This window comes from Xylaria bambusicola, assembly GCF_022495145.1.
Source record: "Xylaria bambusicola strain CBS 139988 unplaced genomic scaffold F5B22scaffold_41, whole genome shotgun sequence".
NCBI classification, from domain to species: domain Eukaryota; kingdom Fungi; phylum Ascomycota; class Sordariomycetes; order Xylariales; family Xylariaceae; genus Xylaria; species Xylaria bambusicola.
In genome coordinates this window covers 78,114-104,954 of record NW_025953594.1, presented here as the reverse complement: position 1 = coordinate 104,954, position 26,841 = coordinate 78,114, and the positions used below count along the sequence as shown (strand labels likewise).

The 26,841-nt window shown below is 46.3% G+C and overlaps 10 protein-coding genes across 10 annotated transcripts; 6 read left to right on the top strand and 4 right to left on the bottom strand.

The window, feature by feature from the left end:
• Window positions 1–354: 354 nt before the first annotated feature.
• On the bottom strand, window positions 355–3,061 carry F5B22DRAFT_617983 (uncharacterized protein). The gene is made up of 4 exons (XM_047975653.1): window positions 2,609–3,061; window positions 1,847–2,555; window positions 1,229–1,796; window positions 355–1,175 (listed from the first exon to the last, which is right to left on the bottom strand). The coding sequence occupies exons 1-4, from the start codon at window positions 2,994–2,996 to the stop codon at window positions 663–665; spliced, it is 2,178 nt and encodes a 725-aa protein (XP_047828148.1). The 5' UTR covers window positions 2,997–3,061; the 3' UTR covers window positions 355–662.
• Window positions 3,062–3,239: 178 nt separating this feature from the next.
• F5B22DRAFT_658626 (uncharacterized protein) lies at window positions 3,240–5,617 on the top strand (the record flags this gene model as incomplete). Its single annotated transcript, XM_047980128.1, has 4 exons — window positions 3,240–3,635; window positions 3,709–4,097; window positions 4,156–4,715; window positions 4,862–5,617. The coding sequence occupies 4 exons, from the start codon at window positions 3,240–3,242 to the stop codon at window positions 5,176–5,178; spliced, it is 1,662 nt and encodes a 553-aa protein (XP_047828147.1). The 3' UTR covers window positions 5,179–5,617.
• A 1,298-nt stretch (window positions 5,618–6,915) lies between these two features.
• Window positions 6,916–7,793, top strand: F5B22DRAFT_638191 (S-adenosyl-L-methionine-dependent methyltransferase; the record flags this gene model as incomplete). Its single annotated transcript, XM_047977556.1, has 3 exons — window positions 6,916–6,982; window positions 7,035–7,142; window positions 7,195–7,793. 3 exons carry the CDS (start codon window positions 6,916–6,918, stop codon window positions 7,791–7,793), a joined length of 774 nt encoding a protein of 257 aa, XP_047828146.1.
• A 1,079-nt stretch (window positions 7,794–8,872) lies between these two features.
• F5B22DRAFT_638190 (uncharacterized protein) lies at window positions 8,873–12,118 on the bottom strand (the record flags this gene model as incomplete). Its single annotated transcript, XM_047977555.1, has 5 exons — window positions 8,873–10,612; window positions 10,665–10,945; window positions 11,000–11,084; window positions 11,182–11,975; window positions 12,079–12,118. The coding sequence occupies 5 exons, from the start codon at window positions 12,116–12,118 to the stop codon at window positions 8,873–8,875; spliced, it is 2,940 nt and encodes a 979-aa protein (XP_047828145.1).
• Window positions 12,119–12,847: 729 nt separating this feature from the next.
• On the top strand, window positions 12,848–14,559 carry F5B22DRAFT_638189 (cytochrome P450; the record flags this gene model as incomplete). Its single annotated transcript, XM_047977554.1, has 4 exons — window positions 12,848–12,919; window positions 12,978–13,584; window positions 13,640–14,151; window positions 14,209–14,559. The coding sequence occupies 4 exons, from the start codon at window positions 12,848–12,850 to the stop codon at window positions 14,557–14,559; spliced, it is 1,542 nt and encodes a 513-aa protein (XP_047828144.1).
• Window positions 14,560–14,712: 153 nt separating this feature from the next.
• Window positions 14,713–15,874, bottom strand: F5B22DRAFT_617962 (uncharacterized protein). Its single transcript, XM_047975652.1, has 3 exons — window positions 15,671–15,874; window positions 15,363–15,612; window positions 14,713–15,295 (listed from the first exon to the last, which is right to left on the bottom strand). The coding sequence occupies exons 1-3, from the start codon at window positions 15,734–15,736 to the stop codon at window positions 14,862–14,864; spliced, it is 750 nt and encodes a 249-aa protein (XP_047828143.1). The 5' UTR covers window positions 15,737–15,874; the 3' UTR covers window positions 14,713–14,861.
• An 827-nt stretch (window positions 15,875–16,701) lies between these two features.
• On the top strand, window positions 16,702–18,565 carry F5B22DRAFT_658582 (uncharacterized protein; the record flags this gene model as incomplete). Its single annotated transcript, XM_047980127.1, has 6 exons — window positions 16,702–17,276; window positions 17,334–17,390; window positions 17,483–17,547; window positions 17,612–17,994; window positions 18,054–18,149; window positions 18,214–18,565. Exons 1-6 carry the CDS (start codon window positions 17,081–17,083, stop codon window positions 18,563–18,565), a joined length of 1,149 nt encoding a protein of 382 aa, XP_047828142.1. The 5' UTR covers window positions 16,702–17,080.
• Window positions 18,566–19,303: 738 nt separating this feature from the next.
• F5B22DRAFT_638186 (cytochrome P450) lies at window positions 19,304–21,092 on the bottom strand (the record flags this gene model as incomplete). Its single annotated transcript, XM_047977553.1, has 4 exons — window positions 19,304–19,907; window positions 19,978–20,745; window positions 20,800–20,851; window positions 20,915–21,092. 4 exons carry the CDS (start codon window positions 21,090–21,092, stop codon window positions 19,304–19,306), a joined length of 1,602 nt encoding a protein of 533 aa, XP_047828141.1.
• A 615-nt stretch (window positions 21,093–21,707) lies between these two features.
• F5B22DRAFT_363845 (major facilitator superfamily domain-containing protein) lies at window positions 21,708–23,687 on the top strand. Its single transcript, XM_047971099.1, has one exon. It carries the CDS (start codon window positions 21,827–21,829, stop codon window positions 23,480–23,482), a length of 1,656 nt encoding a protein of 551 aa, XP_047828140.1. The 5' UTR covers window positions 21,708–21,826; the 3' UTR covers window positions 23,483–23,687.
• Window positions 23,688–25,411: 1,724 nt separating this feature from the next.
• Window positions 25,412–26,061, top strand: F5B22DRAFT_617947 (uncharacterized protein). Its single transcript, XM_047975651.1, has one exon. It carries the CDS (start codon window positions 25,699–25,701, stop codon window positions 25,990–25,992), a length of 294 nt encoding a protein of 97 aa, XP_047828139.1. The 5' UTR covers window positions 25,412–25,698; the 3' UTR covers window positions 25,993–26,061.
• Window positions 26,062–26,841: the final 780 nt, after the last annotated feature.

Below are 26,841 nucleotides of genomic sequence, written 5' to 3'. Positions count from 1 at the left end.
TACGCTTCCTAGAGGCACTGTAAATGAAATTTGCAGATCTCAACCATCTTATGAAGATCTTACTCATGCCCTAATGTCCAGGTCAACGTTATAAGTGTCACGGAACGAGGAATAGGAGTGCAGCTCTATAACCGTTGCGCGACCAAAAGGTAAACGACGGTAATCAGGTCGAAATCCTGCATCTCTACACTCAAATATAGTACTGTGACAATAAATTCCGCCCCAAACAAGTCGCTAGCAAGTTCAGACAAAGCTAAATTGACATACTATTCCATCGAAACAGCGTAATCTTGCTGCCCACTAAGCGAGTTATGAGGTTATACAGACTTCGACTCATGAAACGAGTCAATGAGACCTAGGAGACCAGTTATATATTACTATCTATTTACTTAGCAAAGTAAGCAACCTCTAACTACTATGATCGCTCGTTCTTAGCTATACAAGTATACATGATAATCCAACAATACCTCCGCCACGGGTTACATAGACGACGCGGCCATCCGGGCAACAGGAAATATATATAACAAAGGAGACGCGTAACAAATTGGGAAGAGCCCCAGAGATAGTAGAACATTGGGCAATGACATATGCAATCCATCTTTGCACCCGAGAAATTCTAACTTTTGTGCACTTTACTCTAGTAGCCCTAGCCTAGACCATAGTTACCCTGTGTTCAACTCATAGGTTTTAAGTTCTTCCTCAGACACGACGTCTAGGTTGTGAACACGCCTGAGGTGAGCCTTGAAATTGTCGCCCCTAGGCCAAATCTTGATTTTCTCCTTACAAGGGCCAATCTGACACATGTAGCGTTTGCCTGACCAATGGTGAGGGTGCAAACTCCTTTTGTGTCGGTCAAGGTCAAGCGCTGTAGTAAAGCCTTGTATTCCTCGAGGGCAACCATTGACAGCGCATTTGAATGGCTTGTCCTTAAACCGACGGTCTATATTGCTCCCAGTGGTAGAGGGTTCGGGCCTAATCGATGTTTCTGATTCTGGGGCGTTTCCATCATCGAGATAGCTTTTGTCATTTCCCTTCTGGGCAAGCCAATCCCTTGTATTGTGCGAGTCGATATTCGGGTCAGATGTCTGCTTTCCACGCGCTTTCTTAGCGTCAGCTTCTTGCACGATTGCTTCCCAGCGCATCCCATCCTTCCTTCGGAGGTAGTAGTTTTTCACCTGACGAAGTTAGCTTTGCATCAACTGTGATAAGCATCCAGATCTATCTTTACCATGACTTCAGACTTCGTCCGCATGTGGGCCGCGATGCTCGCCCAGTCACTTCCGTAGAAACTTAGAAGAATAGGAAACTCTGCGGCTTCTTGAACAGTCCAGTAGCTTGACATCAGCGGAGTCGCGTGTTCGGCATTAGAAGGCTGTCTATCAGGGGAAGCTGTGCGTTCCATGCTTGAGTTACTCATAGATCGGGCCCGATATTTGTCGGGTGTATCTGTTGCCTCGGACTTGGTTACAGATAACGGATCTTTAGCATTAGTGTCGCTATCAGATGAGTTAGAATTGACATCGAAGTCTGGATCCGGTTCATCATCCGCATTGGTAGGCAGAGCGGCAAGCGCAATATCCTGCAAGTGTTTGTCAAAGTGAATAGTCACGTTTGCCTCTCCCTGTCCTGTCTCTTCCAAACATAAGCTGCATCGCAAGCTTTGCCATTGATCCCCATATCCATGATGCACCGCCAAGTGTTCGACCCAATCTTCACGTCTGCTGAATGGGCTCACCGTGTTTCGACATGAAGTTTCAAGACAATTGTATGGTTCAAGGTCCGAAAGCAGATGGCGTCTAAGACGTTAGAGAAAGTGCAATGTAGACTAGTTTGGATCCTCACTCACTTCCAGGCTTTATTAGAGCTAATTATCACCTTTTTCTCACATGCGATACATGAGAATGGTAGACCTTGCTTTCCTTCCTGGGGAAGCGGTGGTATTTTGACAACGCTGCCGTTTTTGTGATGGAAAGACATGACTGTCTCGGCATAGTTGCTTGTGTAAACAGATGTCCCTATGCCCGAGTCGTGAAATTTGCTTCCTATAACGGTAGTCGCATGGTGTTCCTCCGTCTCTGCATTGGTCTCAGCCTGGCGTTCGTTCTCTTCACGTTGCCGTGAGCCTCTAACGAATCGATGATAGTTAGCCCGTCCGAGATAGTCAAGGAGCTCATGGTCCGCCTCTGGAAACCTCATCCGAATCATTTCAGTGTAGACTTTAGCGGCCGTGACGGGACCCGACGCTACGTCTGCCACAGGCATTGCTACCGGCTCTTTCTCGTAGATGTTGCTATTGTCTTTTGCAGCATCATATAGTGCATCGAGGTCCATCAAATTCTCTACATTGGACGCCAGGTCCTCAGCAATTTCGGAAAGAGAATCAACCTCAAAGACTGATGAGGTGTCGCTATCATCATCGCTAGATCTTTCGCTGACGTCTTCAGTTTCCACATTGTCAGTGGATATAAATACGACCCTTTCCCTAGCTTTGCGCAACAGAGAACTAGCCTTTAGCAGTTGTTCTGGAAGAGGTCGTTGGATACGGGGCGTTAGGCCTTTTGCATGATTAGCACAATAGGAAATCGCAGCTAGGAAGAATAGGACAGACGGTCTGTTAATGTTCGCCCTATACTAGTCAGGGTTCTCAAAACTGATCGTCGAAGGCGCCGCGATTGATCGATCAACTTGTCTAACTCTCCTATAGAGACTCCATACTGCTGCCCCCAAAGTATCAGTGTCTCAAACGCTCGTTTGATGCGTCGTTGATTAATATCATGGTGCTTTTCAAAACATAGAAGCTTCAACACTAGCTGGTAGAGTTGAATAATCAGGCCGTAACAGTGCGCAGCGAGTGGAAACTGATTTTCTGTTGATCTCTCAATGACGTTTGCCTGCCATTGGTGGATTGAGGCCCATCGTTGGTCAGCGTCATCTAGTGATCTCGTCATTGACATGTTCTCGCGAGGAAAGTGATGAGAAGGAGGGCATTCCCCCATCTTGAGATTATCACGGATGCGATGAGCGGTTAATTGTGTATTATAACTTTCAAAAGCGAGAGAACCTTTTCGCAGTGTGCTGTCAAGGCATTCATATTCATGACACTGCCACCGACCATGCATAAGTGGCGTCCAATCAAGAGACTACATGTATGTTAGGCAGAATCACGGCCTGGGCTACATAAGAACAGGTACCCCGCCCATCCTCAGGACCCTCATCAAGAGCCGTTGTACAAATTGACAATGGCAGACCCTGCTTCGTTGGTCCTTGCCATTGCCCCCCTGGCTCTTGAGGCACTCAAGGGCTTCCGCAAACTCAATTCTAAATTACGGATATTCTGTCACTACTCACAAGAATTGAAACGAATTCGCACAAAGTTTGAGACCCAGCAGGACTTTTTTCAGTCGGAATGTGAAATACTGCTCCGGAAGGTTACCGACAGCCAGTCCCAGGTCGAAGTATTCTTGAGAGCACGACAATTCGACGATAGTTGTCACGATATTCTCAAACGGCTGTGCACGTACCTAGGGTCACGACAAACAGCTTTTCGCGGCATTTTTGAAGATATAAAAGCATCTCTCCAGGATCTAGAAGCCGAGTTGCATGGCTTCGAGAAATTCGAGTCTGAGCGGCAAGATGTTAGTTTGCTGTCGCCATTTTGGGAGCACATGCTACAAATAAGCCATCATCATGTCTAACTTACAACTGTAGGGCGAGAGTCTTAAAGATGTTGTGAGGCGGCTCAGATACCGCCTGAAAATAACAATTAACAAGACCAATTACGACGAAGCCCTGGAAAGACTGAAACAATCTAACTATGACCTCAAAAGCATTAGAAAGCACTCTCAAGAACTAAGAGGAGACATCAATCATGTACAAGATGTCACCAACAACATAAAGCCACCTCCATCAGAATGCATGCATTTCGGAAGAGTTCGATTGGCAACTCTTGCTTTTCACGAGGCTATGGTGACGCACTGGGTCTGCGAAGAGCGCGAGCATCAGCGTCATTTTCTTAGATTGTTCACTGATGCTCAGGTTCAACAGGACATAAGGATGAAATTTTTCTTGCTTGGAGAGTGGGAACCACCAGAAGTCATGTAAGCCGACTTCCGATATCTTTGGGAGCTCTAGGAACGGTGCTAACAGAATGTGTAGCGGTCCTAAACGCTTAGATTTAGCTTCTTTGGAAGTTCGATCAACGATTCTCGAGTGCCCTGAGCCATTGGGGCCAGGAAACGGGGAAATCCAGACGCAATCCTGCGAGGCAACCGTTGATTTTAGAGTGGTTAAGCGGAGACGAGTCGCATGGGCCGACGAGACCCCTGCTTCAATAAAATCTCATAACTATCGGCCTTCGAACTCAAAAAGACATAGCTTGCTTCATCATAAGGTTATAAATTCAGGATTGAGGGCCCAAAACTATCAATGCACTGGCATCCCTGGCTGCGCTATTGCTACCCGACAATTTAGAGGCGCCGCTTGTCTTGGGCATCTTGACATAGAGATGCAGAAATCATTTCGACATTCGTTCTACGCCTGGTCCGGCATCTGCAACAACAATGTGACAGTAGCCAAGACATTTGCCACCGCAGAACCACTTACCAACTTGTTCAATCAACCCGTTCAAAAGGACTTTGATGTTGTTGATCAGTTGTTATTGGCTAAAGCAATGGTAGCCACTATCCTCAAGTTCCACTCTACCCCATGGCTCGGTAGTTGGTGGACACTGAAGGACATCCAATACCTGGGCAATCATAAGGATATGGAAAGCGTCCTGAGCACCCTCCACCTTGGGGCCGTCCTAGAAAGAAGCATAAACGAGTTTGCAAGCCACCCGAACCATTATCCCTGACATGTGCAGTCGCGGATGAGAGCAGGCGCTCACAGCGCATTCGGAACACCGTTCTTTATAATTTGGGTGTGGGCCTTCTTCAGATAGATCGCTGGACCAACTTAGACCCGGACGCCGTTGACATCATTGACAATCTTGCTACGCAGCGGGCGAACATGGGGCCAAAATACCGAGATCTCGTACAAAAGTGTCTATACTGTGATTTTGGGGTCGGTGCGGATCTCCTTAAACCTCAACTGCAAATCGAAATCCTTGATAAGGTTGTAGGAGAGCTCGAGTCCATGGTCGCAGCACTCAGGATCAATGATGATAAGGTGGAGGTGTAATATTGATACACCTATTTCAGGCTTAAATGGCACACTGCAGTAAGCTGTCCTTTGAGCAATCAAAGTATTGAGAATCTTTGGCTATGGCATCAACTTGACTCCCCCTTTTATCTTCTAAAGAGGAGCTAGTATATGAACCTTTAGTCTGAGTATGTGAGTCATATCTGACCCGTTCAATGTATTGGATATATGAGTATAGATGAATGATTGTGCATCGAACTATGAAAGCCCCCATAACATCTCTAGCTAACTCTATATCTTCCAGTCGGATGGCGTTGCGCTCGCAAATGCCCCTAAAATGCCCTCTTGGCGAAAGAGATTTTCAGGCGTATCTAGTTGTGTGATCTGCCCAGGCATCCACAACACGGACACGATTGTACCCTGTGATAGTTTTTGGTCGATGTGCGATATAATAAAGTTTTCCCGCGGAAACATGCGGCTACTGTCAGTTGGAGCTCATCGTCTGTCTCTACATCTATACTCGACGTGGCTTCGCCACAAACGATGATCCGAGAATCGCGGACTAGATCTCTAGCTAAGGCCATGAGCTGCTGCTGACCAAGTGGAAAGTTGGCGCCGTTTGCTTCAACGGGACTGTCGAGATGAATATGATCACCGTGACTTTTGGACTTATCTTCGTCCGTTAAATCCACCCTGATAGCCTTTCCGTCGACGAGCTGCTCTCTTGATAGCCGTTATCAATAGGGGAGTCCCAATGATGAGGAGCGCAAAGCCGGGGAGAGCGCTGTACGTCAGGTTGATGCATAGTAGAATTAGGGCGATAATGCAGGAGAGTTGCGAGGCCCATGCCAGATGCGCAGGGTCATAAGCCGAATCGAAGAACGAAAGTTGTCAGGACATGAAGGGTTGAGTACGAAACAGAAGACTTCCCCAGCCCATATCTTGAACTTGAAAGTGTCGTGCAAAGCATAGAAGAGGGGGTCTCTTGCTTCCGGTCTCTCTTCGTCGCAGAAAGGCCCCCTTTAACTTTTGGGTCAAAGGCTCAGCACACCCGGCGGGATTCACATTCCAAATATCGCGTTCATCAAGTTGGCGTTTATAGCCAAGATGATGAGTATCATTCTATCGTGAAGAAATTGGGGCGCGAGACTCACGATCACCAGGGGGGTTACTAATCAAAGGTTGATTGGCTAGGAAAACCGACCTTGTACTCGGGCGACTCGACTGGCTTCTCAGGGAGGGCTGGACGCGACCCTATCGGAGCGGTTTGGGTTTTTTGTACCATGGTCTTTGCGTTTCGCCATCTGACATAGCGAAGACACCAGAGCGCAAGAGAAAGACAAAACCAGCTGAGTGTCAAAATGGAGAAAGTTGATCAGAGGGGAGCGAGAACAAAACAAGAGCAAGAGCCCAGGAAAAGAATACTGAACATGGTGCTTGACCTTGTAGTAGCCACAATGCCCATGTCGCGTACCCCGTCTCCTTTTTACATCTCAATCCTGACGTGTCACTATCCAGCTCGTACCCCCCAGCTCTTCTTACCCCCGCAAGGGCCCTTATCGTAGGCGCCCACTAGTAGCTTATATCGTAATCCAGGCACTTCCCACCCACGTTTGATCCTTCATTTCTCCCTTCATGTTTACCAACTCGGCGTATAAAAGGTGTTCTCACATCCTGATCGATTCACAACTTCTCCGCTTCCATTTTCAATTCAAATTCACGAATCTTCATCTACAATCACGTCATACGGTTACGGTTACTCCACTATCCCCCACCATGCCTCCTAACCCCCGTCTCGCCGCCTTCCTCCGGCCATGTGGCATGGTCTGGGCCTCGATGAAGCGTGAGTCCGCTATCGCCTGTCACTTGCGTACCTTGCTAACAACCCATGATAGTTTGCTGGCAAGGTTTCAAGGATGCCCTTCGTGAATCAGGCTTGGGGGCACTCGTGCGTCTGCCACAGATTCGAGATGCTGCTTTGGCGACCATGTTCAACAAGACATGTAAACACTCTGCACATCTTCACTCACCTGGATGCTGACCATCATATTGCAGCTAATGGTTTCATCGCTTTCGAAGATACCACTGTCGTTCCCTCGCTCGTACAAGCTGCTTCTGGTGTTGTTCTTGAGCTAGGACCGGGACCGGGCAATCAAATCCACCGTTTCAGTCCCTCTGTCACTCATGTTTACGGGGTTGAGCCTAACCTTAATTACAAGGACACCATAGAAGCTAAAGTGAGAGAGCATGGCCTACAAAACAAGTACACATTTGTGGCCGCCCGCCTCGAAGATAGCGATATTCTAGAGGATGTCGGAATAACCGAAGGAAGTCTAGATACGGTATTGTGCATCCAAGTCCTTTGCTCGGTGCAGGACCCCAAGAATGTGATGAAGCAGGTTTGGAAGCTACTCAAGCCGGGAGGCAAATTCATATTTTGGGAGCATGGATGGAGCAAGCATCCTTTAACCATGCTAGAGCAAGCGTTGCTGAACCCTGCCTGGAGCACGTTTGTAGGCTGTCATATGACTCGGAATGTGTTGGCTGATATCCTCGGCGGAGGGGAATGGGAAAATCCAAGGGAGATCGAATCGCCCGAAGATCCAGTCAGTGTGCTGCCTAGGATTCAGGGCGTGCTCATCAAGAAGGCTTAGAATGATCATGATTGGCGGTACTTCGGTACAATGAGGATACCGGATTTCTTTGCCTACCTTTATACCTACAGCACTTCGAGTGTCGTGATCTATGTACATAAGTTCTAACAAATGTTCAAAGGCTGAACTGACAGATGATCTGGAACGACATTTGCATCACCCCCTTACAATCCGTTGACTATATAAATAGGGCGCAGCTTGGACGATACATCTACCACCAAAATAGTCACCATATGCGTTACTCTTCACAGCTCCCTAGTATTCTCACGTTAGCCAGAAACTAGATCCTCGGTGCAAGTGAAACTATCTCCGTACCACGCGCTAGCATCATGCACCCTCTCGATCTCGTTCACGAGTTCGTCAACACCGGGCCCATTGGGGCAGTTTGTGCTATTGGGCCTATCCCTGATGCAATAGATCTGCTTGTTCAATCGAATCGTGCCGCTGATACACACGCCAACCTACTCAGAGAAGTCAGCTAGTATGATAACATGGAGAGATGATATCGAGAAGGCGTAATCAACTGACAGCTTTAGAGTGCAGTACGCACCGCCATATCGGGCCATGCAACGATCAATCATCGCAAGGCCTACTGTGTGATTGGAAGCGCAAGCCTCGTAGTATTCGCGTGCGGCGATCTGGTGATAGTTGACTGTCAGACACTTGACGAATCGGACGAGGCCCAGAGAGTCTAGATATAGCTGCTCCTGGGCCCACCACAGTGCGAGATTAGAACGTCTTCTTACATACCGAAACCTACTAGTTCGGCATGCTTTAACGAAATCAATGTGACTGGTGTGCGATACTGTAGCAATACTAACTTCCACAGTATCACGGCACCATATATGGCGTATGCAAACGGTCAGGTTCCCGACCTGATAATATTCTAGCCTTTGCGTAGTGTAGTGGTGTAGTTCTGCGTATTTGCTCTGTTACACACAAGGAATCTCTAGAACTGTAAAATAAATCAGATAGGTCAACACGTGGGTCTTATATCCTCTGAATGACACTGTTGTGTCTTCTCTCGTATAGCAACCCGTTGCTGACTCGGATCTATGTGGACAAGTTCCAATAGGGGTTTACTTTACACGAGGAGTAACGTCCCTTGCTATGTACATTTGCCCGTACAAGTCCACCGTATCTACGAAAACTTTCAGAGCCCGAAGCTTCCAAGTACCTCGATGACCAGATACCATTTCCGCGCCCAGAGACTGCATCGTATGATTGAGGCATTGACGCTCATACTGTGCTATAAAGTATAGGTCATTCTTCATCGTAGCCTCATTCCTTTCTTGATTGTACCTCCCAGCCTCATGGAACTCTGGGAAGTTTAGACTGTTCAAATTTTTCTCGGCTTGGTCTCGTGATACTGAACCATAATCGTTGTATTGGCGACAAAGATTCGCAAGGTGCCTACTAGCTGCACTAGATAGATAGTGTTGGCGTACACCTTGGAAAAATGCGCCACCTGTTGTGCACGCTGCAACACACACGAAGAATTGGAATGTGAAAGGTGCATGTGTGTCGTCAGCGCCCGTCGTGCTTATCCAGGAATGATAAGTTTCACGTGGGGATTCAAACTTGGGAATTTTGGTTGCTGATAAAGACTTTTCACAGTGTGGCTGTGATAACTCAGACGCAAAGTGATAATTATCCTCCACATGGTTTATGTGTGCAAGAATACACTTTGACAATTCATTACGCACATTTTTCTGAATATGGTCAGGTGCCATGGCAACGGCGTCATGCTGGCATATGTAGGAAGTGAAATGGTATAACACTGACTTGATTGTTTCCAATGTAATCGAGTCAAGTATTTCACTACGGTCACCTTTCTTTGTGGTGATGCCCCTATTAGTTTCGTCGCGGTAATTGTCCTGGGAGTCTCTCTCATCAGCATCTTCTCCTGGAGTCCTCGTCGTCACCCCACTGTTCTTAGGCGATGATTCATCTAAACCAATGTCACATAGTTGTTTTACCAACTTCCTAATAGCCGCTATGTTCTCAGCTGATTCGTCGCCATCGAAGACAGTTTCCATAAATTCATCCAGCTGATAATCTAGAACTGCAATCATCATTAACTCCCAAAGCTGATTGTTGGACAGCGGATATTGGTTTCTTCGATTTGTTGCAATCCATGTGAAGGGTATGTATTCAAGGTATTTGTAGTACGTCACGTCATTCCGTTGGGGGAAAATGCGAGAGCTGGCACGTCGCAGCTTAGGCTGATATAGGAATCCCAAAGTTACATCAGCTTCTAACTCCCATATCTGGTCCTCGGAGAATAGCGGCAATTGAGAAAAGAACATTGCTAGATTTTCCACCTTGTGAACATTGGTTTCAGCTATTCCCAAAGCTCTGGCTTTCCACTGACAGGATATGAGTGGGCAAAGAGCAGCTACACAATAAGCTCGAGAAACCGGAGGTAGTGCATAGGTGACCTTCTCGACCCAGATAGTCTCGTGGTCGAGCCTTGAGCTCATATTCGTTCGAATGTACGCCGTTCCTCTATCAATGGCTTCTTGCACTCTCATCTGAAATCTGGCTAGCCAAGGCAAAGCGATGAGCGTTTTCAATGCTAGCACTGCGTATGCAGTGATCTGAGGTGATGGAGAAGCGTTTTCGGGGTTCCCTAGGCGCCACGACCCATCAGGATGCTGCGCTTGTATAGTATGAATAGCGATCCGGAGCAAGATGGCAGGTAGCTGATAGGAAGTTAAGTCTTCTGGTAAACTAGACAAAGCACCATTATCCCAGGCCTGTAATAGCTTCACAAGTACCTGGGAAATAAGCATGGTGGAATAGTACTCTGAAGCATTCTATGCGCTGTATATTAGCTTTGGACAACACGTTGTAGACATGCAGCTTTACCCATTTATCGAGAACTTGTCCTGAACAATACATTTCGCAAATGAACGCAGTTAGTTCTTTGATCTCGCTTAAATACTCTTCTGGACTCGGAGTATGGAGAAGTGCATCAAGAACGTTGCAATTGGCGCTTAGGGAAGGATTTCGCTCATGCTTATATGTCTGGAAATGTCCATTGAATTGAAATTGCTCGATCATCGCTGCTGGATCAGCTAGTGAGCCCAGTAAATGGAGAGCCAAAATGGTCTTGGCTGTGTCGTCGGCATCGGCCAATACATTAGAATCTGCATCTAGTGAGTGACTTGGAAAGAATGAGTAGTTAGGTAGTGAAAACTAACCCCATCCTACAATACCTTGGCAGGAATCCAGCTGAGATTTCAAGTAGGAGCGGATCGTACTTGTGCTTTCTTGTGCTTTCTTGTGCTATTAGGAATGGTGCAAGTGAAGTCTTCATCAGGACTGACACAATCTCCGAGATCATCAGCTATAGATGCTATGTACCGGCATAGGCTGCACCTACCCAAGATGTTTCAAATATTGATGTTGGGAATGCGCTTGGAACCCCCCCTGTTCCTTTGCCACTACCATACATCACAACGTGGCGTAGATATTGCTCTGCCGCCTTATCCCAGTTTGTGCAATGCATGAGGTAGGCAGCGGTAGCCGCCGGGGATGCCATCATTGACCCATGCTCGTCGATATGATGAGATACACGGCTAAAATCAATTTTCCCGACGAAGGCTTCAAGAGAATGTAGTAAAGTTGTTTTGTGATTAGTGTATATCACATCCAGTTGAACAGATGACATTTTCTGTTGATGCATTGCCATGAGAATCTCCTGACCTGTAAAATTCAGGGGTAGACCGGCTTTCTCCAGACTCTCGAGCATAGATGGGACTAAGATTTCGAAGCCAACTTGAGTTGTTGCTGACACATCCCACTCCCCAAGGATCCTTTCGAGGTATTTTTTGGCCCTCATGATACGTGCTGAAAGGTCTGGTACAACTGGGCAAGGCGATATATCCGAGCGCACCTCGTGATCTCTCAAAGCCATAATTGCAGCCATTGTGTTCAATATATTATTTGTCTCCGAGCCTGCAATCAGCCAACCACCTGATTCATCTTGCGTCTTCAAGAGATACTGGAAGCATTGCGGAAATAGCCACCTAGGCTCACCATCCCTAGTCGAAATGCGAGCCAGCCAGGCCGTATCGTAGACAGCTGGTGAGAAAGATCCAATAGGATTCTTTTTTGAAAGTTCTCTCGATAGATCCAGGAACATAGATGCAGCATCATGTGCGAAACAATCCTCTCCTAGTACACTAGCGACAGGAATTAGCCACAAATACAAGTACTGCAAAACTTTGGGCGCCTTAAGAGTCAATGGCGTAGAGCTTGATGACTGAAGTATACGAACCTTTCTGAAGCCATGCTGATAAAGATATCTCGGTTCGCATATATAGTCCCACAAAGTCAACACAGAATGTATGAGTCGGAGTAAGAAGTCTGATACCATACAAAGGTACCCTGTAGGCATTCCTCACAGCTTGTTACGAGTATAAATAATAGGCCACGTCCTGAAGTCATAGATTCCAACATGTCTGGACCCTACAGCCAAAGTTCATTGTCATTGCTCTCGGCCGCTTGCCCTTGTTAGAGATAAGGATTGATTATTTCAGCTGCGGCACAGGCATGCCCCATCCATCTAGTGGGTTCCATCAAGGACGTACCAACAGCATAAAGCGAACACGGGCGTCACGACGAATCTAGCAGTTCAGCGCGACTTAGATGGCTTCCTAACAATCGGATGTACATATTTGTATTCCATGTATAACTGTACAAATCCTGGTAGGATTGGTCACGTCGTTGTACTCATATGTACCTCTGTTACTCCTTCTGTCCATGGAGAGACGATGTAACCCTGACATCAATGCTAGCGGGTGAAGCTAACAGTCTCATGTGATGTTGGAATAACAAACGTTTTTAGTCTATGAATAACGATGCAAGAGATAAGAAAAGCTAACAGGCGATTCGACGAGTGGAGATAAAGATAAAATCCGAGTCTGATATGGTGTGGCCATCATGAAACCATAGACGCATGAAAAAAAAAACTTGAACAACAATTATGGGAGGTTCTCCCCTCATTGCCCTCTACATATTCAGACCAAGTTTATGAAAGTTTAGCTATGGAATCAACCTGGTTAGGCACCATTGCATGGCTGCACCTACTCAATGCCATACTCGTCGGTATAGTCGCCGTAAGATCGCCTATTTTGACTAGAGTTCATCGTGAATTCATCAACTAACCATTATTAGTTTTGGGTGGGATCCATTATATATAACTTGTACTTTCATCCTCTGGCTTCAATTCCAGGGCCTGTGCTGTGGCGCGCTTCCAGACTGAGTTTCATTCGGTCTCTAGTGTCTGGTAGACTAGTTGCGGATATAAGACAGTTTCATCAAACTTATGGCGACATTGTGAGAACTGCCCCAAACGAGATCTCATTCTCCCACGTTGAAGCATGGCACGATATATGTACACCAACAAAAGGCCACAAACAATTGCTCAGAAACAATGTTTGGTTTAAAGCGCCTCCTGGTCAGCCAGAAAATCTTGTGACAACAGTCAGCGCAGTTGATAGTGCAAGAATGCGCCAAGTCGTAGCACCGGCCTTTACAGATCGCGCGGTCATGAGACAAGAGGCTATCATCCAGGGTTATGCTCATCTCTTGGTGAACAGATTCAAAGAGAAGGTGTGTAATGCCAGTGACTCGACTTCTGGTGTCGTAATTAATGTTGTGGATTGGCTCAACTGGTTCACTTTCGATTCTATTGGCGAGCTTGCGTTGGGGGAATCATTCGGCTGTCTACAAGATACGAAGCATCATCCATGGATAGAGTTACTATCCAATTCTCTGGGAGGTATGCTTGCAGTGTATGATATCCCGGTCCGGCGTTGTTCAACTAACGAGATTAGTTATGGCTCTTGCAGCTGCAACTAGATACCACCGAGGGCTAGAGTCTATCCTCTGGAGACTGATCCCAGCGAAACTCCGTAAAATGCAAAGCAACCACTACGCTACTGCTCTCAATAAGATACAGCGACGGATGTCATCACAAGTCATGCGACCCGATTTCATGAGTCACTTTCTTGAGAATAACCCGGGATTTGAAAAAATGAGCCAGCAAGAGGTTGAATCAACACTAACTATGCTGCTCATTGTGGGCAGCGAAACGACGGCAACAGCACTTTGCGGGGCGCTACACTATCTAGTGCAATACCCGGACGCTCTCCAAAAACTAGAGCATGAGATTAGAGGGAACTTTGCAAATGAATTAGATATCTCTTTTCGCTCTTTGCATCAGCTCCCATATCTCAGTGCGGTTATTTCTGAGACTTTACGACTTTGTAATCCCGTGGCAGGAGGTATTATGCGCATTGTACCAGAACAAGGAGCAACCGTTTGTGGCTATTCATTACCATCTGGTGTAAGAGTATCACCCCTCAGCTTGATTTCGGCAGGTAGCCACTAATGATGTACCCAGACTCATGTGACCCTTAGCCCAGTGGCGATGTCGCTGTCTGCAACTAATTTCAACCGCGCGGATGAGTTCCTTCCTGAAAGATTCCTCCCAGAAGCAGAAAGACCAGCTGAATTTGGAAATGATGTTCGCGACACTCAAAAACCATTTGGACTTGGAACACGCAGCTGCCTTGGAAAGCCCCTCGCGATGGCAGAAATGCGATTGGTATTAGCGCAGTTGGTTTGGAATTTTGACCTTTCCCAAGCCCCTTGCACTCGAATCAATTGGAATGAGTTAAAAACGTTCGTCGTGGTACAGAAAGAACCTGTGTACGTCGTTTTGAAAAAGAGACGGGTAGAGAGGAGAGTCTAGCTTCAGTCTCAGCTGTAGAGATACGATCCAGAAAACAGATGTGTCGTAAGATGGACAGTTGTCAGCCATCCACCATGAATATGAAAGAAAGCACAAGAGCACATGCGGGTTATTATTCCCTAGGAAGTCTTTGAAGTCAAATAATACCGTTGCATATGAACGATCAGAGAATATATGCGTGGCCCAGTTCAGAGACCCCAAACTAAATTACTATGCGTTATACTACTTAGTAAACATCAACCTTCGTCCGAAGAAAGCCTTGTATGACTATGCACATGGTGAACTAGCGTTCATAGTACATGTCAAACAGCCAACTGCTTAACGCTCCCATCAGGGGAACACGACACAAATCGCCATCTACCTGAATGCCATGCTGGAACAGCCTTAGTCAAAACCCACTTGACAACACCTTTGAAAGGCGGGAATACGTCGTGCCACATGCCCTCTTCAAAGTCTGCGGTCTCCATATTGAGAAGAAACACGGGTAGGACATTCAACACGAAGCTCATGTTGACTTGCTTTTTTCCAGCTGCATCAGCAATGCCTAGGATGTCGATTGGTCTCTCCGCTGTGCTATACTCCTTGAGAGCCACAATCGCAGGGGGCTCTGCTTTAAGATGAGAGTGCAAAGCATCTTTGAAAGAGTCCAAGATAGCGATTAGCTCGTCACCGTTAAAATTAGCTCCTTCCTGTTGCAGATAAGCTTTCATTCTTCCCATGCCACCGAAAAAGGTAGCTATAAATTATGCGGACAATATAATTAGCCATGATAATCGGGACATATTGAGCAGAAACCTACGTACCATGCTCCTCTACGGCAGCACTCATTAAATCAGTCCTGCCACAAGCTTTATTGATGTTTGGAAAAAGCTCGGTTTCTTCATAGTGATGATGCGCGTCAACGCAGTCGTGCCAGGCAATGCAGTACTCCACGAAATCGGCTTTGTCTGCAGCCTTTACACGAGGAGCTTGCTGGTATATGCTATTAAAACCGCGGATAAATGAGTTATGGCTCAGCACCATGTGAGATGCCTCGACAGTGAAAGGGTCCGTCTATTAGATCATGGTTAGAGGTAGTATAGGTGTCGGCGTCCTTCTTGGAGGGACTTACCTCGCCAGTCTCGAACTGTGGTGTGTGCAGGATCGCAAGTGGCACGTCAGCATACATTTGAGCCATGGTGGGCACTGGACCATGTGCCTTGGACACGAAAGCCCATGAAACTTGGGAATCGCGGACTACCCTATTTTGAACCCCTTGCGACAAGCTGGTTTTGTTGTTAGAAGCAAAGATATGTTGGCTGTCCAACAGACAGAGAAGCGCTGATTGCGCCGCAAAGGAGCCGCAACAATCGTCCCACTGCAGCGCGCTTTAGGTAGCAGCGCAGACGGTGATGCTGGAGCCTATCTAGAGCTTTGGTTGTTGAGGCTGAGAAGGCATCAAGAAGAATTCAATTGGCTAGCCTTTACATTGTTGGCAGCAAGTGCCCCGGAATTGCAGCAATATAATGCACCATAACACTGTTAGTCTGATCCCAGGCGATATTGGTCGAAGTATTTCGCCTACAGTATGGGGTACCCCTGGAGCCAGATTTCACTTTCACCAAGAACTTATCATCCAGCCCAGCCCACTCTTGGCTGCCTTCATGAGCTACCTACTTAGTACCTTGACTTAGATCGCTTGAAATGCAAGCGTAAACCCAACCAGGTCGCATATTGTTCCTTCGTTGTTTTCCCCGGGGTATTTGGTTTTAGGGCGCCATTAGATAGGCACAAGGAGGGGTTTCAATGCACCCTGGTCAATCTCAGAGTTAATTTCGTGGACGTCATTGGCTACCAACACCAGTTGGCTCATCCCACATACTGACGAGTAGCAGAAAAATGATGCCATCTGTGCTGAACGCTGATCCTATGATACACATAGTATCGCTCACCCATAGCGAGGAGCGCAAGGCGGGGTTTAGGCGCTTAGACGTAAATATCCTCCATCACCAACAATATATACCCAATGGGCTAGTGCTAAGATTGTTGTCATGGATATGATCACCGTCACATGCATGGATCTCTTCGGTGTATAGGCCGAGTGACTGTTGGCCCGATAATTATTTCTATTCATGTACCTAGCAACGTATGATCGAGGCTGCTATTTTCAGCAACCAAAGCACTACCCATCTATCACATTGTAAGACTAGGTGTAGATGAGTATGCAAGTCAAGTGGCCAGAGTTTCATTGTTAATGTGACTATATGTCTAGTGCTCGCTTGGGGCACACCGTCCTTGGCTTAGGTCAATCTGAAGACCCAAGGCGTTTCATGAAGCTCCGCGTGACAGCAATGAGAAAGCCATCAGGAGAAGAGCCAACAGAGAAGACCAGCTTCACACTCTTAGGCCAGACTCCTCCTAACAAAAGCAAACAAGCCGATATATAGCTGTTCGCCATCTCATCTGCACATACAACTAAGAAGCCAATATTTCACTTTAACCGAGGAATTAGCATCGTCATTACTATTATCACTTATCCACCATGGACCAACCCGACTTAAGTCAGGTGCCAGCCACAACACCGCCCGCTGGTGTGATCCCAAACTTCACGAACCCGCCATCGCAGCAAGTACCCATGATTGTTGTTAGTACTGTGGTGCTGGCACTCACAATCGTGTTCGTGACGATAAGAATTTATACAGGCGTCCGCATTCTTCATAGACTTGGTACTGAAGAAGGTAGTGTAGTCATTGCTAAGAGTTTGCCATATTTACGGTAACTCACAAGCCTTTCAGTTCTCACTCTAGTGGCCACCATATTTTCAATTGCCTATGTTGGGATTGTTTTGTCTCGTAAGTCAATTATCTGTATTTAGTAGTGAATCTCGGTGTCAAGATTTCGATGGACAACCAAGCTAACCAAAGCTTCGCGTCTCGTTTGCTAGTAAGTCACAAGTCACGCCACCTCTGGGATGTTCCGTTGATCTGGTTTACTGAAGACTACTGGAAGGTTTGCTCCCAATCAAGCTTTCAATGAAATATGTTTTCCGGTCTTTGACATTCTGTGACTATAGATTCGATATGCCGGAAATACGATTCAGGCTTTTGCTTATTTCACCTCTCGTTTGCCGATTTTAGTACTTTATATTCGTCTGTTCGGCAGACAAGCTGGTTTCAGGTTCGCCTGCTACTTCGCACTGTTCGCCAATTTCGCTGTATATCTTACAGCAATTCCTTTACTCTCTTACTTCTGTGCACCACGTATTGGTGAAGACTGGAATTCGTTGGATGTCTTTGACAAGTGCAAAACCCTGCTTAACTGGGCAGTTATCCAAGGCAGTTTAGACATTGCTCTAGATTTGTACATTTTTATCCTCCCTCTGCCACCGGTTCTCCGTTTGCAAATGCCAAAGCGCAAGAAGATCGGTGTTCTAATAGTCTTCCTTACCGGCTTCTTGTTAGTAACCCTAGTGCTTCAAACACCCAGCTCATACCTTCGGCTAATCAAGATTCTAGCGCCGTCATTGCTAGTGGAATAGGATTTTACTTCCGTTATAAACTGACATTCACCCCTGATATCAACTGGAACGAGGGAGCTTATATATGCGCAGCGTAAGCCTAATCTCATTCCGCCTGCAACAAAAGATCCATCGACTGACAACTGGCACATGTTTAGTATTGTAGAAATCAATATAGCCATCATATGCAGTTGTATGCCCGCGTGTGCAAATCTATACAGACACGAACGGGAAAATTCGATTCTTTTCACCCCAATACGTATATTCCTGGATCAATATGTCCTCAAATCATCAAGCAGTGGTACACAAAAAACACCCAAGTCCGTGTACAGAGGTGGCCATTCCGCCACACACCACAACACATCAACAACACACAATTATATCCATTTACAAGATGCGAGCCCCTTCACATCAAGGCCTATGCCATACCATTTTGATTTCGAATCAAGTGTGACATCCGATCAAACCAGCAACAGTATCACCAGAATGGTTGACGTGGTTGTTGTTTAGAATAATAGCCCACCCAGACTTGCCTCTGAGCCTACACTAGTGGCTGGAAGCTGGTCCATACCCTGAGTATTAGCTTCGACGATGGCTTGTAAGTTGAAAAGGGAGAATTCACTGAGTAGTCACCTGATGCAAAAGTAATGGTGAAGCGTGGATTCTCAACTGGTTGAGATTGAGAAAAGGGGGTCTACCAGCCACCCTATGGCTACCTAGTCGGCTTGGCGCCACAGGTAGCGAACCTGATACTGTATTCTAAGTGTAGTATTCTCTTGTATGGTCTCAGTTGAAATTTATATATGTTTGGAAATCAGTTGCTTGGGCTAATTAGAGAGTCTGATATCATACCAGAATACGCAAGGTCCGGCCCTCTTCCCAGTGGTTAATATGATGTGAGTACTAAGAATTATTCAGACCAGGCCGATGTTCACCTCTCTCAATCAACTTGTTTAGCTAGCATCGATACAAATGTAGCTCAAAGCTGTTTAGGGCTAAGGTAAGCCGACTTTTCTATGAATGGTAATGGGAAGATGGTATTAGCTGCGACTAGAAGTGTGCAATAGTGTATTTTGTTTCACTATATGCATAGTGCGTTTGACTCAATAATAATCACATCATAAGGTGCTTCCAGACGTAATACATAATGTAAGGCTCTGAATATCATCTAAATGTCTCTAAATATAGGGATATTTAACAAGCCATCACATTGTATCTCATCCACCCCAATACAGATAGGTGCATAGGCTACTCTTTACGCACCTGGACCAGCACTACGACGTCTTCATCTGGACCCATGGCTGCGGCAGACGGCGTGTTGAAGTCTACCTCTGGCATTCTTGGGCCACCTTTGCGAGGAGCTAGCGCCAGTGTGAACCTTCGCAAAACCACAGCCACGACCAAGTAGATCTCCCGTTGAGCAAACAGTCTACCAGGGCAGTATGTATGGCCTCCGCCGAAGGGCGCATAACCTTTCGTTCGCGGTAGTGACTTATTGTCCAAAAATCGCTGGGGTCGGAATGTTGATACTTCCTCGCCGAAAATAGACTGATTCATATGGTACTGCCGGAAAGGTGCCACCAGTTGATCTCCAACTCTTACACTCTGTCCTGCGACTTCACAAGGCGCTACGGCTTCACGAATAGCGGATGAAGCGTTGTAAACCCTGAGAACTTCATACCAGATAGCGTCAAGATGGGGACAGTCATTTAGTAGTACCTTCATGTCAGGTTTCCCTTTTGTGGAGGAAAAAGCTGCATCAGTCTCGTGGCGTACCGTAGCTAAGTACTCTGGACTGTGCAATAAATGTGCGATTATCCAAAAGGCGATTTTGTGCGCGTTGTTGTTGATCCTACAAGTTCCTCTCGTCAGTCACGCTGAAGCACGGTGATGTAGGATGGGGAGAGAGTAGAGAGTCTTACGCCCATATGATTATCATGACAATACCTGCGATATCACGGTGCGGTACTTGAAGGTATTGTAACTCTCTAGTCATAGTTTTGAAGAGCCACTCAAGATCGGCGTGCTTTTCCTCTGGCGCAGAGAGAAACTCAGCCAGTTGACTCATCGCCTTGTTTTTGGCATCGTGCGATCGACTAGCTAGCCATGCTGGAAATCGATAAAAGATCTTCCAACTCTCTTCTTCGAACTCTTGATAATCTTTCAGAAAAGAAGGGGCCGTTTCTTCCAATTGAGTCCCGAAGAAGGTTTTGGTGCTACATGATGAAATAGTATACCTACAGAAGAATTTGAGTGAGATAGCTTTGCAGTTCATAGAGGAAGAGTCAGACGGGAAGATATATGTAGGAGAAAGTTTATCCCACTCTAGAGACTCAGAAAGATAGCGACAGTATTTGCTCTCGATTCTCTGCAGAGCGTCGGGAGCTAATAATTGTTCTTTAAACCAGTCGCGCTCTAGGTTCATGTAGCCTTTGTTCTGGGGGTTTTTCTTGATGAGCAGCGATGATTCGTATACAGACTCATCGATCAGATCTCTTGGGTCGGCAAATATCCTGAAAAGAGAATTCTTGCTGATACCAAAAGCTCCTAGAACGGCTTTAACAAAGGGGTCGAAAGACAGCGCCTGTGTATTTCGCCACACAACGGCTACATCTTGAATGTCCCTCAGCACAATGGTTCTTCGGCCAGAGACAGTCAATGCAAATGGCTTGCTGGTCCCAAAATGGTTGCTTCCCCGATGCCATTAGTCATGTAGACAACATACAGTTGATGGGATATCTTACTAGCCGTTATTGATCAAAACTTCTGGATTTCGCACAAACGCGTAGGTATGACCTTGCAGCGGTTGCATGTTAAATAACCACGGCAAAGGTGAGCAGTAGCTGTTGATAATCTCACCTATAAAAGGCAACCAATAGGGGAGCAGGAGTGGCTCATTTCTCCAAATCCTGGGGATAATAGTGAACCTCCATAGCCGCCATCCTAGATACCAAATCAAGAAGATGGCGGAACAAAATGCCGTTGGGTTCGAAGTTCCCCAAACAAGAAGCTCGGTGATTCCAAAGGCTGCTAGCATGGCGATTGTCGGGTACTACTGGTTTGAGAAACGGATGAATAATTTACGATACTCATGGGCCAAAACAGAGTTGTCGGAATCAAGCGACAATGCAGTACCCATTCTGACCCTTGGACTAGGTTGTGATTGTTGGCTCTATTTCTAGTGTTTCTATGCTATGGCAACGCGCACCCATCCATATATGCTCCAGCTGCAGCTTCCACGGTCGTCTTACCAACAATTTCTGCGTGGCATCACCACTAGTACTCTACATCCTCGAGTACGGCTTGGTACATAGGACTATGTCGGGCTGTTGGGAGATTACATGCATGCATGCATGCAATTGAAACAACATGCAAATTTGCTTGGCTCACAAGAATAAATCGGACTTTTGGTCTGTGTCCTGTTTGGAACAGACAGGATAGCCCGCTGGCCGCCCATGATGATTCTGTCGTTGGGTTGGGACGCTTGCCCACTTCCGCCGACTTTGGCTTCCCTAACACTCTCTCACTGCACATCTATGTATAGGCAGAGCCTTCTGAGCTCTCATTTCGTGGAGAATACGAGACGGAATACAATAAGTGTTGCCTTTAACCTCCAACACAGCATTCCTCTTATGGTGTGTCGACTCCAATCTTCACTCGTCTCATTTCAATAGCTCACACTGCGATTGATTACTTGACACTCTTTCAGCTCTTCACAGCCTCTAGATTGGAAGAGTCCGGTCATTGTTTTGCATATATATCATAGCGAAAATGGAGTCGCCACATAAAGGCTACGGTTCGGGGATCTCTAGCTCGAAGGAGTCTGATCTTGTACACCAAGTCCATCTAGAGGCCGTTCCGCCTTCAGAAGACCCTGGAGTCCGCAAAGGCATGCATTTCTGGCTCATCTTCTTAGGCCTATGTCTTGCAGGCTTTATCAGCGCCATCGACATCAACATCATCTTCACAGCATTACCAACTATTTCTGACGAGCTTGGCAGTGCAGGCGACTACACCTGGCTTGGCAACTCCTATGTTTTGGCCGTGACGTCAATTCAGCCCCTGTACGGCCAGCTTGCTGACATCTTCGGGCGACGTTACCCATTCATTGCCTCTATCGTCATTTTCGCTTTGGGTAGTGGTGTCGCCGGCGGCTCCCGAACTACGGCAATGTTCATTGCAGGTCGCATAGTGCAGGGACTCGGTGGTGGTGGTATGATCATGTTGATTGACTTGATTGTCTGTGATCTGCTGCCCCTTCGGGATCGCAGCACTTACCTTGGCGTCGTCCTCGGTGCTTGCGCCATAGGAAGTGTCATTGGACCAGTGATAGGGGGCGCTATTGTCACTCATTCAACTTGGAGGTGGGCATTTTGGCTCAATCTTCCGGTTTGTGGAATAACCTTGGCTGTTGTGATCCCCTTCTTCCGTGTTAAGGTAGGGAAGCCCGTCAGCTGGTGGAATTCATTAGCTCGTCTTGACTTCGTCGGTAATTTTCTTTTCATTGCTTCTATTACTTCAGTCCTCATCGGATTGGTTTCAGGCGGCACGCTGTCCCCCTGGGGTTCCTGGAGAACCATCCTGCCTCTTGTTCTTGGATTTCTCGGATTGGGCACGTTTTTTATGCAGCAAGCCTACTGTGATAAGCCCATCATGCCATTGCACCTGTTCACCCACCGCACCTCAGTAACAGTCTATCTGCAAGATTTCATTATATCCGTCAACCTTCAATGGTGCGTCTATGTGTTGCCGCTCTATTTTCAATCGGTACAAGGTACTTCCGCCCTAGACGCCGGCATTAACATTCTGCCGATCAATGCTTTCATGATTCCCACGGGTGCAGTGGCTGGAGCTCTCTTGACACGATTTGGTCATTATAAGCCACTTCACTGGGCAGGCTTCATTGTCTTGTCGGTCTCCTTTGCCCTTCTCTCCACACTTTCCGAATCCACGACCACAGTTACATGGGCATGGTTTGAGATCCTCGCTGGCATTGGCATTGGCCTTCCGCTCACGACACAATTGCCAGCTATACAGGCGGTTCTCCCTGAATCGGACGCCGCTGTGTCTACCAGTACATACTCATTTATCAGATCCTTCGGTTTTGTGTGGGGGGCCACTATTCCAGCAGTTGTGTTCAACAGCCGTGTTGATACCAGTCTAGGCATGGTCGATGATTTGACTGTCAGAAATGCTCTCGCTCATGGAGGAGCATATGAGTTTGCCGTCAAAGTTAGGGATCTCACCGGACAGACTTTGCAACAAACGCTTCACGTGTATACAAGCTCTTTACGTATTGTTTGGTTTGTTGGCTTTGCAATTTCAATTGCCGGGTTTCTCCTTGTTTTTGGCGAGCAGCATGTAGATCTACGTGCTACGTTGGACACAGAATACGGATTAGACTCTGATGACAATCAGCGTACCTGAGGGTGAGCCAGTATAAATGCTGTTGGTCAATGCGCCCCGTATTACAAGGCGCGCTGTACAGTGCGGTTACTCTCTGTATATCTGACAACTAATATTAAATTGTATTTTATCAGACGTAGGTAAAATTAAGGAGCAGGTAAACTCAAGCTCGAAAATTATATATATATATATTTCTGCAAAGGGATGTTGCGTTATGCTTAGGTGCCGAGAAACTCCCGTCTCCTGAACTCGGTTAAAAAGTTTAGGGTTTGTTCGCTTAAAGGAAGCTAGTAGTAAAGTTGAATGGGATCTGATCTCCTCCTCGTTGTTCTCTCAACTTGATTTAAAGAGTTTGCAAAAGGTTGAGCCAAATCCTACAGGAACATGAAAGGGGATAAGAAGAGTATCCGCTAAATTAAGGATGAGGTTGGATGTGCAGTAGGTCCTACAGTGGATCTGTGAGTACAGCTGCAACAGCCTGTGACGCGCCATTAGCACCCCTTTCGTTAACTACTCCTCACTTCCATTACTTCTATAACCTTTTATCACTTTTAACGCCCCCCGCGTACCTTTTTAATAACTATTATAAGCTTTTCATTACTTGTATCACTTACTTTTAAAATATATAGTTGAAAAAAGGCACTGGTCAATAACCTATAATAACCTTACACTTTATAACCCCTGATTTTGGTGTATGCAAATGTTGCAGCCAGCTGAAGTCGGACTGCTACCACCTGTATACTGCAGATCCAACCTCGTCCTAAATTAATCCTACCCCAATAGTTTCATCCGTAACGAGACTCATCTTGAGGGATACCTAAGTTCCGAGAGAAAATACCTTCACCGTCAATACTTACGAAGCTTAGCAGATGCTCATAGCAGCTAGAAAGAGGAAGAAGAGCGCCACTTAGCTCGCGGAATGCCATACTTCTAAGCGACCGCTCTGACCACCTCGTCCTTTTATAATTATAATATAAAAGTCACAAGGTCCATCCTTCTTCCTTCCTCGGTTAGACTGATTCTGAACTGCTTGATATCTTTTAAAGGGATCAGATAAGTCTAATAGACTGCTAAGAAACAGATGAAGAAGTAAGAAAACAAGGGTGTTTTCGATATAAATAGACAGTCCGGCAACGATTAAGCAGTAAAGGGGAGGGTGAAGTTAGTTTTGAACAGGAAGGAACAATAGGACTGAATTCAGGATGGAATTGGTTTGTCAGGGTCGAGATACGCCTTTGCGGGGAGAGACAGAATGAGTGGTCTAAAAATATCCCCAAATTAGCACACCTCATGGAGAATTGGGGTCTAAGCCTGCTGGGTGGGTAGTGTCGTAAAAGATTCTTGGCTGACGCAGCCTTAGAATATAATTGGAGAGCCTCAGACGATTGCCGACTGACGGAGAGACGGGGCTTACTCTCATCCGTGATAGTCAATGCAACTTGGAGTGAAATACGCGGCAATGGATATTAGAGACCAAATATAGGACTTAATCCGAGGTCTAGAAAGCCATGTCCTTCATATAAATTGAAACCGTGAGGGGTGGGTAACTGCAGAGTAACCCACGAAATGATTATTTAACTTCCTCAGCCTGGTTGATGTTCATAATTGAAAGCACAACAAGAGATCTCTACCTCAAGTTAAGCGAAATGAATTTAGGCAGTTCTCATCAACAGTCATTTTAAATCACATTATTAATGATCTAAAAGTTAGGAATGGTAAATTACACGTAAACTACCTACCGCCTTCGCCTATCCGCGCTGGCACCTATGTAAGCTCAACAAACAAGGCTGTATACTACATATAAGAAGTGCAATCCTTCAGTTACTTAATTCGATGGCGCCGTGTCACTAGACCTGCATAAAAGTGCAGTATTGTTTACCTATATTTAGTACTGATTAAAAGGTTGCAGCGGAATCAGAATGCTTTTATGATTGGATACGATCATTATTCAAATTGTTAATATCTTTAAATAGCCATGCGAGAGGCTACCTCAACGGTTAGAGAATAAAACTCTAGCCGCTAGGTCTACTACACAGATAACACCAATAACGTCTTGGAAGCTTCCACCTACCAGTTCATTTTCCTACCTTGCCACTTAAATATTTCTTCAATTCTCTCTTAAGATTGCCTCGTAGCTTCTTCACATATATCTAAAAAGCTCACAATTCAATGCTTTCAACATCAAGATATATAAAGTTAACTCTCTGACTCTATCATTCCAGAATCACTGACCCACTATGGCATTTCCTACATTTCCAGATTCATGGAGTGCCCCAACAACGTGTTTTGACCCAACAGATGTCTACGCCGTGATAGTTTCTCATGACATTATAGACAGAGACACTTCTTATTGGGAATATTATTATGGTGTGCCAGCGACCACTCCCACAGGAGATTGCTTACCGCCGTCATATGGGACGTCTGCCCCTTACTTTGGGCACACTTGCCCGCCAGGGTACAGAAATGCAGGTGCTTTCAGGACAACACTCTATAGCCAACACGCGTCAGTGACTGTCTGCTGCCCTGGGTAGGTAATCGCCTCCTTATAACACAGGGTTTCTTTCTAATTTTATGAAAGTTCTGAATCTAGGTTTACGCTGGGCGGAACTGAAGGATGCACATCAATATATCAAAACCAGACTTTCATCGCCACCTTCACGGATAGTACGATAGGCACACAGCAAGAGGCAACCCTTTCCCAACAAGGTGGAATAATACTTCGTGCATTTGGCATTACAATAATATCGGTATGTTTCATACCTCAATCGGCCCCTCTGCGGCACTAACCTTGAAGAAAGTAGACAACCCCAATGACCCTCGACACATCCATGACCAGTAGTCCGACCTCCTCACCGGGAACTTCGGCGGGAACTTCGGGCCTATCCACCGGCGCAACGGTTGGCATCGGTATTGGTACAGCTTTGGGGGTTATCTTCCTGTTTCTTTTAGGTTGGTTCTTATATCGAAGGCGTGCAAAGAAAAAGCAAGATAAGGCTATGGTAACGAGGGATAGTACGCGACCCATGGAGCCGCTTGATTCCACATACAACGCCGCGAAGGCTTTCCCATCACCCGTTGCTAGGGTACCAGCAATGGATCACACACACGACCCTCATCAATCACAACCACGAGCTCATGAGTCTGCATTTCCTGGAGCACATAGGTCTTATAGCGAGCTCCCCATTTAATGAGCTACCTATATAATTAGCTTAAAGTGGCCCCGGCTTTTTTTCTGCTGTTCTGCGAGCGCGTCAAGTCCACCAATGCATTGTGGCATTGTTAGGAGCCGGTCCATGGGTGTATGGCAAGACTTTCATTATCATGCAGTTATCTGAGAAGAGGCCCCAAGCACACGAGGACATGTAGGCTTTCTTTCTGGC